The 12449-nt window shown below is 40.6% G+C and overlaps 1 protein-coding gene across 3 annotated transcripts in view; it reads left to right on the top strand.

The window, feature by feature from the left end:
- Positions 1 to 12449, top strand: part of Specc1 (sperm antigen with calponin homology and coiled-coil domains 1) — a 268476-nt gene that overhangs the window by 190963 nt on the left and 65064 nt on the right. For all 3 annotated transcript variants that reach the window (XM_027427222.2, XM_035447835.1, XM_035447836.1), the window contains 2 exons: positions 2447 to 2528; positions 7673 to 7826. In XM_027427222.2, coding sequence (XP_027283023.1) covers positions 2447 to 2528; positions 7673 to 7826 — 236 coding nt within the window. The remainder of the gene's footprint in view (positions 1 to 2446; positions 2529 to 7672; positions 7827 to 12449) is intronic.

The raw sequence follows: 12449 nt of genomic DNA on the forward strand, positions 1-12449 counted from the left end.
ATTGAAAAAAATCTCCAGCCCCTCTTTGGGAAATTCTTTAATCTGATATATTGCCAGTAATAATACTTAGTGGTGAAATTTTGGATGCTTTTCCATAAGACATCTTTTACTTCACATACTGACTTTAAAAATAAGATTTCAAAATTTTTTTTGGAAATTGTATTCTACAACAGTTTTGTTTATAAGGATCACTGGGAACCATACACTTCATGCTTAATATTAATGTAGACTGGGACCCCTAAAAATGCTCTGGAAGTTTCAAGATGGTCTGTGCCACCATGTGTATAGACAGTGTTCATAACAGGTCTCAAGGTCGGTACTGCTGTTCATTAAGGGTGAGTGGAATGAACTAAGGAAACTATAGTGTCTAACCCATGAGATGCTCCCATTATTCTGAATGGATTTTTAGTCATCTAATTCTCCCAGCAATCACCAAGGCACTGTCAATGTCACATTGTTTTCTAGCTAAAATACAGAGAATCGCATGGCCCAAAGGCACGTGGCAGTTGGTGGAATTCAGTGTTGTATGGCCACTCATACTTCAGTTCTCAAGTGAATCTATCAGGGTGGTGGATACAGGCTGACAGAATCCAGCACAGCTCCAGGACCATGTAGAATTAATTCCAAGATGTATTCAACAAACAAAGCCAAATGGCACCCAATAAGTATAGTGGTGTGTTAACATTTGTGTTTTTATAGACAAAGTGTTTTTGTTCACAGTAGTAGTAGTAGGTGTGTGTGTGTGTGTGTGTGTGTGTGTGTGTGTGTGTGTGTGTGTGTGTGTTGTGTGTGTATCAGTCATGAAATCTGCACTTGTATCTATGGGACAATACTGGGTATTTAACCCAAGTGTCAAATGGGTTAGGATATCCACACTCTTGGGGTTTTTTGGTGTCCAAGGCAGTATTGCTAACTATAAACATGATGTTGGCTTGTAGATAACAAGAACTTTTTCCGGAAGTAGAACAGACTCTGCCATCCAGCAGCAGTTGCTGGGCAAACATTTAGGCAGTTTCTACCTCTTGGCTGTTGTGAATAATGTTGTAATCAGTATGTGTGTACAAATATCTCTTGAAAATCCTGATTTCAATTCTTCTGGTTAAAAACCTAGAAGTAGGGTCGTATGATAGACCTATTTTGAAATTTTATTTTATTTTTTTGAGGTAGTGTCTTGCTGTGTAGCTCTGACTGAACTTTAACTCACAGCAAAGTCTAGGCTGGCTACAAACCCATAAAGATTCACCTGCCTCTTCCTCCCCGGTGCTGGACTTAGAGGTGTGCATCACAACATTCAGCTTTATTTTGAATTTTTTAAGGAACTTTCATTCTATTTTCTCTAGCATCATTATATGCCCACCAGTAGTGTATAGCAATTCTTTTAAAATCAGACTCAGTCCTCTCAAAACGTGGCTTTCCCCCCAAGTTCATGTCATATTCTGAATCCTTTGTTATCGTTTCAAATGTTCATACCACCTTCACCAGGTAGGGATTCTGTCTCAAGAAATTACTTTCTTTGCTTCTCCATAAGAAACAACTCACTATCCATTAATGTTTTTTTTTTTTCCTGAGATGGTGGCAGTTCAGTTGCCCCCTTGGGTTCCATATCATCACCAATACTTGCTGTTTTCTTTTGTTTTTAAATAGTGGTCTTAAGGGTTGGAATGAAATGGTGTCTCCTGGTTTTGATTTGTGTTTTCCTGGTTGGTGATGCGAATCATTTTTGTGTATACTCTTTGACCATTGACCATTGAAACCCAAAAGCGCTCTCTCGCTCTCGCTCTCTCTCTCTCTCTCTCTCTCTCTCTCTCTCTCTCTCTCTCTCTGTGTGTGTGTGTGTGTAGATTATATATGTATGTTATGTGAATATGTGGTGTGTGCATGTCTGTGCAGGTTTGTATATTTGTTCGTGTATACATGTATACGTGAAGATCACAGATCAACATCAAGTATCTTCCTCATAGCTTCTTATTTTTTGACACGGGGTCTTCCAGTGAACATGGTGCTAATCAATTTGCTAGATTCACTGGCCAGCAAATTTCCCCTTTTCTGCACCCCTCCCTGTCACTCCAGGATTCTCCTGTCTCTGCCTTCCAGTGCTGAGATCATAGGCATGCTGTTCCACCTCGCTTAAAACATTTTTTACATATATCCTTGAGAATATATGGAATATTCCAGAAAGGATATTCTTAAACACACTAATAACAATTATCACTTCGCTGGGAAAAAGAAATAGGTGGTAGAAGTGAACTGGGGATTATCTTTTCATTATTTGTTCTCTTTAAGCCAGTTTGACTTATTGCAACTTGAAAAATACATTATTTTAAAAAGCTCCCTAGGGTGTGATAATGTGCTTAAGAATTGTGTCCAGGCACAGCAGTGTGCACTTGTGCACTGCTGTTCTCATGTTGCAAGCTCATGATGCTGATGTGCCCTTTGTTTTTGACAGAGACATTCAACTTACAGCACTATGCGGCCAGCCAGCAAAGGGATGGCACAGCGCTTGGATCTGCCGGACCTGCCCCTCTCAGGTAAATGACTGAAAACACAAATACTTTTGTCCTATTTTAGTGGTGTTCACTTTTCGTTGCATGAACTTGAACCTGGTAGTATTTATTTCTGCTGATTCCATCCTATTGGGGTGCACATTTTGCCCATTTGATCCAAATGTGCAGCTCATGTTAGAAGAAATGCCTCCTTCTTGCTGTCCTCCTCAGTGTGTGTGGATGCAAAAGAGTTGCCAGCTTGGCTGGATTTGATTTTGTTTTGGTTTTGGTTTTTCCAGAAGGGTTTCTCTGTGTATCCCTGGCTGTCCTGGAACTCACTCTGTAGACCAGGCTGGCCTCAAACTCAGAGATCCATCTGCTTCTGCCTCCCAAGTGCTGGGATTAAAGGCATGCACCACCACTACCTGGCTTTCTCTCTTTCCTTCCTTCCTTCCTTCCTTCCTTCCTTCCTTCCTTCCTTCCTTCCTTCCTTTCTTTCTTTCTTTCTCCCTCTTCTGTTCTTTTTAATAAACTTATTCTGAAGACAACATCTTCTATTCTTTAAAAAAATTACTGTCTTATACAAAAACCCTTGTCTGGTTTTGTGTTTGTTCACAAATTCCACAGTCCTTAAAGTGCACTGTTTTTAGGCCTTTGAGTATTAGCCTCTTCCTCTTGTTGCACTGTGTCCTTTTCAAATTCAAATCTTACGGTAAGCTGAAGTTGTAATTAGTGGGTCTCATAGGTCACATTTTCATATCTGCTGGCCTCCAGTGCTGGTGGTACAGAGCTGTAGCCATTAAAAAGGAGGTCAGTGAAGCCCTGCTTGGCCTTGAGTCTCTTGGCAAAGCTTTGGCTTTGTTATATTTTGGTTTCTTCATCTCTAAGATAGAAATGTTTCTAGGGCTGGAAAGATGGCTCAGCACTTGCTGCCCTTGCAGCTTTGCTTCCCAGCACCTGCATCAAGTTGCTTACTACCATCATAACTGTGGGGGATCTGACACCCTCTTTTGGCCATTGGGGCCACCTGCACTCATGTGTACAAACTCACACTCACACATATACACATAACTTAAAATAGAATTGACTTAAAAATCAAAAAGAAAGAAGAAGAAGCAACTTTACTTAATAGGGTCATTTGAAGGATTGAATTAATTCATTTAAAACACTGAGGACAGTGTCTGGCATGTTGTGGGCATCATAGAAATACTTGCTGCTAATCCCTTTCCTTGCTGTTGTCTGCTGAGCCTGTTAGCATGCTCAGAAAAAAAGGACAGTGCTACTGGTCTAGTCAATGTTAGTAAGTTTTCTGCAGGCTTGGTTCCAGTCCCCTGCACCAAGATAATATCACAGTGAAGTAAGAAACAAAAAGTTATGCTTACGCTGTGTTGTGATTTAAGTATGCAATAGCAGTAAGTACATCTAAAAATACCCGTAACTTGCTTAATAACTACATTATCACAGATAATCAACTCAGCCTAGAGCAACTTAGCATCTTTTTCCTGGCAGAGGGTCTTGCGTTGATGTTGATATCTACTGACTTTGGTCAGGTGGTACTTGCTGAAGCTGGTTTAATGGTGGGAATTCTTAAAATAAGACACCAGTGACATTTACCACGTCACCTCAACTTGCCTTTCCCAAGGGCTTTCTTCCACATAATACTTACCACTTTCAAAATCAGACTCACTCCTCTCAAAATGTGGCTTTCCCCCCAAGTTCATATCATATTCTGAATCCTTTGTTATCATCTCAAATGTTCATACCACCTTCACCAGGTAGGGATTCTGTCTCAAGAAATTACTTTCTTTGCTCCTCCATAAGAAACAACTCACCACCCATTAATGTCTTTTTCCTGAGATGGTGTTAGTTCAGTCATCCCCTCAGGTTCCATTGCCAGTCTAGTGCTTTTGCTGTTTTCATACCTGGAGTGATCCCCACCACTGACATCTGGGACCACTCAGTCATCACTGAGGGCTGGGATCAACTGCTTCCAAACTCCCATTGATACTGACATTTTTACTTCTTCCCATGAATCACCATGTTCCTAGTGGCATCTGGAGTCCTGAATCTTTCCAGAAAGCTTTCCATTTATTTTTTTTCCCTCAGATTCATGGGAGGAATCATGATTTGTGGTGCCTATAGCTTGTGAAATGTTTGATTAATAAAACTTGAAAGTCAGAATTATTCCTTGATCCCTAGACTGTGGAATAGCTTCTGTGTCAGGAGATTAAAAAAAATGTTAATAAAAGAACATTAATTTTGTACATCCCCATCAGTATTCTTGAGTGACCAACCAGGTGTGCTCTCAATGGGCAATGAGGGTGGTGATGTTGACTTTGCTTACTATTACTGTATGTGTGGGTGATGTATGTATAAATATGCATGTACCAGAGCACATATTTGGAGATCAGAAAACAACTTAGTGAAGTTGGTTCTCTCCTGCTACTTTTACATGGTTTCCAGATATTAAACTCACATCATCAGACTTGTGTAGCAAGCACCTTTACCGACTGATATATCCTGTAGGCCCTGGACAGAGTGTTGATATATATATATATCATATATATATATATATATATATATATATATATATATATATGATGTATATGTACCATATATGTGTGCACCACGTGTTCAGTGCTCTGAGAGGCCAGAAGAGGGCTCAGATCCTAGAGATCTAGTGCAGACAGCTGTAAGCAGCTATGTGAATGCTGGCAACTGAATTCAGGTCTTTTGCAAGAACAGCCAGTGTTGTTACCCTGAGCTATCTCTCCAGCCCACAGAGGAGTTTTGAAAAGAATTTTTGTGTGTGAGAACCATCAATTTCATACATTTTTGTACAGAGATGCACTGCCACCCAGTCTTCCCTGTTTCATTTACGGAGTATAGGCATCCCAGGGTTTGGTAAATAAGTATGGCTACAACTCAAAGGTATTCAAGTCTGAGCACCTCTTTCCCAGAAATGGAGGGTGGAGGCCAAAACATAAGATTGAAAACCTGTCTGACTTAAATCTATGCATCATTATGTAATATCATAACACACACTCTATTATGCGGTGTAAAATAGGGAGTAACTTACTTGCATGAATAGTACTAGGTGATTTTTTTTTAATTGTGGTAAAAGCTATACAACATAAAACATAGTTCTCTGTAAATGGTTGTAGTTTTTATATCTTTTTCAGGCTATTCTACCAACTTCCAAGTTTCCTAATTATCTAAAGAACCATTCTTTTGATTGACAAAATAAATAATAAAGTCAAGACCACAATTATTGCTGTGGAGCTCATTGGCTGCCCTCCCCCTTCTTACCCCCCAGGCACCTGTCTCCTGATGATGATTCTATTTACTATAATAAAGGACTGCATAGTGAAAATTGTTTGCTTCCAGCCATTTCCAGCAACTGCTTGTCAACATTGAGGTCATCCCTAACTGCAGATTAATGTTCTGTTTTTGTTTTGCCCTTCAATGATGTAGAACTGTTTTTCTCTGCTATTTAGACCTAATTGGCCTCACCCCCAACTTCATGCCCATAATTGGTGGCTATTAGCTGAAGAGGTGCTGTTTTCTTCTGTGACTGAGTGACAGGAGGTGGCCCCAGCCTGGCCCCAGCTGTCCTGTGATGTTCAACTAACCACCTAAGTGTCAGAGCTCCAGCTCCCACTCTGTATGAGCCAGCCTCAAATACTCTCTGCTTTTATGAGCCTGTGAGAGCTATCCGGAGGATTCCGCTCATTTTTGTGCCTGTTTCCACTAATACTAACACAACAGCAGACAGGAGCCTTACAAAAAAGGGGTTCTGCTCAGTTTTTAGTTAACTATAAACCTGTAATTGGAACAACTTTTTCTCCTGTGAGCTGTTGTTCTTGGTTCCCAGCTTTTTGTCTGCTGCTGACCTGACAAGTCACAGGAGACATTTTCCTACCAGCTTTTTCTCTGTGATATCCACACATAAAGCAAACAACACTAGTTAGAGACGGAGTGAGAGGAGTGGCTGTCCTAACTGGGTAGCTAGCTGCACAGGGCTCTTAGAAGGCCCATAATTAATACCCTGATCTGAAGGTTGAGAATCATTTTTGAACAAAGGACTGCTCTGGCACTAGGCTCGCTCTCTTTCTTTCTTTCTTTCTTTCTTTCTTTCTTTCTTTCTTTCTTTCTTCCTTCCTTCCTTCCTTCCTTCCTTTCTTTCTTCCTTCCTTTCTTTCTTTCTCTTCTGTGTAGGTGTTTTACCTGCATGTAGTTTGTGCACCACTTATGTGCCTGGTTCCTGTGGAGATCAAAAGAGGGTGTTGGATCCCTCATAACTGGAGTTACAGATGGTTGTGAGCCACCATGTAGGTGCTAAGAATTGAACCCAGCCAGTGCTTTTAACCACTGGGTTATTTCTCCAGCCGTAGTAGATCCTTTTTTAAAGATATATTTTGTATTCATTTGTTTGTTGTTTTTGTTGTGTGTGTGTGTGTGTGTGAATAAGAGTGTGGATTTGTGTCTCTGTGAACATAAGAGGGGCCAAAAGAGGATATTGAGTGTTCCTATCGTTCACTGCCTAATCCTTTTGGAGAAGGGTCTCTCCCTCAATTTGAGGGTCTCATTTTCTTGGTGAAGCTGTGTGCTAATAAGCACCAGCAATTCTCTTTGTCTCGATTACCATCAAGACTGGGGTTACAGATGTGCACAAGGCATCTAGCTTCCTGGGATCTGAACTCAGGTCCTCATGATTGTGCAGTAAACAGTCTGAACAACTGAGCCACCCACCCTGGCACAAGGTTTTATAGATTATATGGAGAATTCTTTCTAGAAAATACCATGTTCCTATTTGCATTTTATTATTTCAGAAAGAAAATTTATTTATTTATTTATTTATTTATTTATTTATTTACTTTTGAGACAGGGTTTCTCTGTGGCTTTGGATGCTGTCCTGGAACTAGCTCTTGTAGACCAGGCTGGTCTCAAACTCACAGAGATCCACCTGCCTCTGCCTCCTGAGGGCTGGGATTAAAGGCGTGCACCACCAATGCCCGTCCAGAAAGAAAATTTATATATGTGTATATATATGAATATATGTATGTATGTATATGTAGGAGTGTATGTACATACCTATGTAGATATGTCTTTGGACTTGAGAATAAAGTCTGATAGCCAGTCAGATTTCTTCCCTTTAGAAATGTTTGACAATTTTGTTATTCACACAGATCTTCTGAAGGGAAGGGCTGAGGACCGGAAGTCAGACCCTTACCTCCGAAAGAGTCCCTCACTGGAGTCCCTGAGTAGACCTCCCTCCCTGGGCTTTGGGAACACCAGACTGCTGAGTGCATCCACTGGTGGTCTGAAACCAAGCAAGCTCAGGTACCGAATTTTAAAGTATGAGAAATGAGATGAACATTGTTCTCTTCCTTCTGTCTCATCCAGTCAGCTTAATTCTGAGTGACAGTGATTAAGATGTAGAACATACCTTCAACAAGTCTAATAAGAAGGCACTGCATAGTGGTTTGGGACAAAATCAAGTGAAGGGCTGTACCTTTTTGAAGCAGGGGCCCTGAGATGTATCAGTGAATAAAGGTTCTTGTCATGCAAGCCTGATGACCTGGGTTCAATTACAAGAACCCACATAAAAGAGAACCAACTCCACAAAGTTGTCCTCTGACTTCTACATGCATGCCATAGCACATATATGCTGCACATGTACACACACCAATATTGGTAGAGCTTTTTAAAAGTTACAGTTTTAGCTTAGAAGAGCTGGAGAGGTGGCCCACTGGCTAAGAACACTTGTTCAGTTCCTAACACCCACATCAGATGGCTTTCAATTCCCTAAAACTTGATTTCCAGGGGGATCTCCTACCTTCTACCAGCTTCCAGAAGCACATGTACACACATGTGGTGAACATACATACACTCAGGCACACACATATACCCACCCATAAAATAAATAAGTCAACCTTTAAAGTTTAAGCAAAAGTACTTGAAGGATTGTTTAGATCAGGAGGTCTAGAGAGGATTGGGATTCCTGTCGGTAGCTGTAAAGGTGAGTGAGTGATGGAACTTAACCCAGGGCCTCAAGGATGCCCTGCTAAACATGCAGTGGGCTCCCAGCCAATACAGGTAGACGGCTGGGGAGTTACAGTCGTAAAGGCAGGTTGGAGCCCCATTGCAAATAGTCTGCATTTCCAAAGAAGAGCTTCATACTTATTTTGGTAAGGCAGTGGGGAACCACTAAGTCTGTGGGATTGTGTTTTTGTTTTTGAGTAGTGATTACGAGCAGACCTACTATTTAAGGAAGATTATTGAGAACACAGTGGCATAGAAGGAGGATTAGAGAGACTTTTTTTGAGATCAGCTTTTAAAGGGGCATTAGCAGAGATGTATCGTATGCAGCAGGAAATGAACAGTGAGCCTAGATGATCTGGTCGCCAAAAGCCTGTCTTTGCACCATGCTTCTGCCATCTCCTCTCTGCCAGTGCCCCTGATCATCAAGGTCCCAGCAGACTTATCTCATCTGTTTCCCCTCTCCTGGAGTCTTCCCCGCTTTTCCATGTTGTTAGTCTTCTGACTAATGAAGCACCTAGTATCCTACTGTGAACCTCTCAGAAGCCCTGTGGCAGTCATCACACTGCTTCATGCTCTTCTGGGTCTACACAGTTTAGCTCCATTGCACACACCTGTGGAAGACTAAAGAATTTGCCATTAAAAATAGTAAATATGAGATGGCTCAGTAGGTAAGAGCATCTCCTGTGAAAGCAAAGGACCTAAGTTCAGATCCTACTTGGGTGTCTTTCACTCACTTGGTTGTTTAGCTCCAGTACTTCTTTATAACTTGCTGTCGTTTTATGGATAGTAAATAGTTCATCCTACATTTGGATGCCTTTCTCAGTCCCTTGCCTTGGGTTCCACCTAACAGTTCACCCACAGTTGAGTCTAAAAAAAAAACTGTTTACTTCAGGAATAAAAGCTTTATAGTAGGTAGTATAATCACACATGTGTGTCTTATGGGAAGGTTTGTGATTCTGAATACATTCAGATCGGATGTATCTTTGGATGTAACCAATATTTGATCCCAAGTAGGTAAAGTCAAACATTTCAAGAGGTTTATTAAAGTCCCAGATATAGATCATCTGCTTGTCTGCATATTAACTGATAAAACAGGTTTGAAGGATCTGAATTAGTGTTACTCTCAAATTAATGCCATAAATACACAGGAAATATATATATATATATATATATATATATATATATATATGCTATTTATAGTATATCTTTCTTCATAAAAGGTCCGATTAGTGACCTTAGTCTCTTATTTCTTTTACATTTGTGTTTTTGTTTTTTGGGGGGTTTTTTGGTTTTTGGTTTTTGGTTTTTTGAGACAGGGTTTCTCTGTGTAGCTTTGGAGCCTATCCTAGCACTCGCTCTGGAGACCAGGCTGGCCTGGAACTCACAGAGATCCACCTGCCTCTGCCTCCTGAGTGCTGGGATTAAAGGCATGCATCACCAATGCCCGGCTACATTTGTGTTCTTAAGATTAACTTATGACAGAATAGAAATTTTTAGATATTGTTTAAATTGCATTCATTTTTATTTGTGTGTGCATATGCCACAGTGTGCATGTGGGAGTCTGAGGACAACTTCTAACATAAGTATCAACAATGTTTGAATTCAGGTCGCTGGACTTAGCAGCAAGTGCTTTTACCTGCTGAGCCATCTTGCCAGTCCTGGAATTTCTTTCATTAGAAACTCAATCTGTAGCTATTCATAGTCATTAACACATTCAATTCCAACACTTTAAAAACTGAGGCAAGCCAGGGAGTAGAGGCACACACCTTTAATCCCAGCACTCCGGAGGCAGAGACAGGTGGATCTCTGTGTAGGAGCCCAGCCGGGTCTACAGAGTAATTTCCAAACAGAGATGAAGAGAGAAGGAAGGTGGAATCAGGAAAACGCCAAGTAGTCGCTGAAGGAGTAACATGCTGGAGCATTACTGATAAGCCACAATCTCCTGGCAATACACAGATGAATAAAAATAGGTTAATTTATAAGAGAGAGCTAGCCAGTAATAGGTCTGAGCCACTGGCCAAACAATTATACTTTAATATTAAGCCTCAGAGTGTTATTTCATAGGCATCTGTTTGGATTTCCTACCTAGCTGTATTTTGCCTGGCCATTGGTCAAATCAGCTTTATTTATAAACCAATAAAAGCAACACATATCCGCAGCATACAGTTGGACATCCCACATCTCCAGTACACGGAAAAGCTGTCATCAAATTGTATAAGAAAGTTTTTAGTTCCTATTTCAAGTACTTTTTTTTTTTAACTCCCCTGTGTTAGTTCATATTCCCGAGATCTAGAACCATCTATTCCTCTGTTACAATTATTGAAAAATATTTTTTATTAAAGGTCTGGAGAGATGGCTTAGTTGGTAAAGTATTTGTTGTACAAGCATGAGGACCTGAGTTCTGATGGCCAGCTCCTTGCCTTGTCTATGACCCTAGTGTGAGGAGCAGAGGTGTGGCATGACAATGGTGAATCCCCAGAGCTCTGGGCACCCAGCCTAGCCAATCAGTGTGCACCAGGTTCAGTTAAAAGAAAAAAAGAAAAAGCAAACCCTGTCTCAAAAGATAAGGCAGGGAGCAATTAAGGAAGACAGTTGACACCAACCTCTACCCCCCCCCCTGCATGCACATACAATGTGCCTTCGTGCACACCTTCTCGATCTCCGCACACATACAAAATTTTTCTAAGTTTTCCTCTAAAAGCTTGATGATTTTAGCTTATGAAGTAAACTGGCAGTAGTATATTAACAAGGAAAACTTGTAAAATTTTGTTAATGTGCAGAAACATGGGACCCATGTACAAAGTGTGAGATTGAAAGAAAAGGTTGACTAGTTAAAACCTAAATAGCCTCTTCCAGGAGAGAGGGAGAGAGGGGGATCGGGAGGGCTTTAGGAAGGCAGTGGATTATTTTTTGAGCACATGACTTGGAATATAGCTCCTCTGTGCTCTAGGTTGTGGTTCTTGACCCAGGTTTTCTTCCTCTGTTCATCTGTATGGTAAATGATGACTGAAGGCAGTTTTTTTCCTGACCTGATACAAGGGATAGCTTTGCAGAAAGTCTGTGTCCATGCTGGGAAGAGGAATAACCCAGGATGGGTGGGCGGGGGAAGGCCCTTTTATTAATTAGCTTTCCATCATATATAACTTGAGATGACTAACCTAACCAAAGAAAAGGTTTGTTTTGACTCATGGTTTGAAGGTTGTAGTTGTGATCTCTTGGCCCTGTTGCTTTGGACCTGTGGTAAGGTGGGAGCATGTAACATCACATAACTGCAGGAATTTTTCTTACTATGGTATATTCCATGAATGTGATTGGATCCCAACTTATTTATCTGTTTGCTTGTTGGCATGTGGTTGGTTATCTTTTTACCAATATAAGACTGCAACCTTGAGCATTCTTGGGTCTGTGTCTCAGTTATATTTATCTACCTTAGCAGTAGATTGATAACTCCTATTCCATTGTAGTTTTTGCCCTTCGGTGAGCCTTTCTTTCCCTGCCCTACTGTGGATAGTATTAGGGAAATAGAATACTGTACAAAATTGTTATAGCAGTATCTATCTGACTCTATGACCCCCATGCTGGAAGGTACAGTATGATCTTAAATCTCTTACTAGAATTTGAATAATTTTGGTTAGCATAAAAATTAATGTCATTGTTGAGAGAGGCCAAGGATGGGTTGCTAAAACTTGCTCTTAGAATGCTAAGGTATTATACTAGTGGTGTTATCTCAACTTTGGCTCATCCTATGCTCAGCATCCATGGTCTGTAAATGGGGCAAAGACTCTTAGTCAATTCATTTTATTTTATGAATTACCCCTTCCTCTTTACTCCCAGAACCTCTTGTAACAGCTAGTTTACAGTATTACTATGCCCTTTTCATTTACCTTTTGCATGTTAAAGTATAGCTGTGTAATGTGTAGA

The sequence above is a fragment of the Cricetulus griseus genome, chromosome 7 (genome assembly GCF_003668045.3).
Source record: "Cricetulus griseus strain 17A/GY chromosome 7, alternate assembly CriGri-PICRH-1.0, whole genome shotgun sequence".
Lineage (NCBI taxonomy): Eukaryota > Metazoa > Chordata > Mammalia > Rodentia > Cricetidae > Cricetulus > Cricetulus griseus.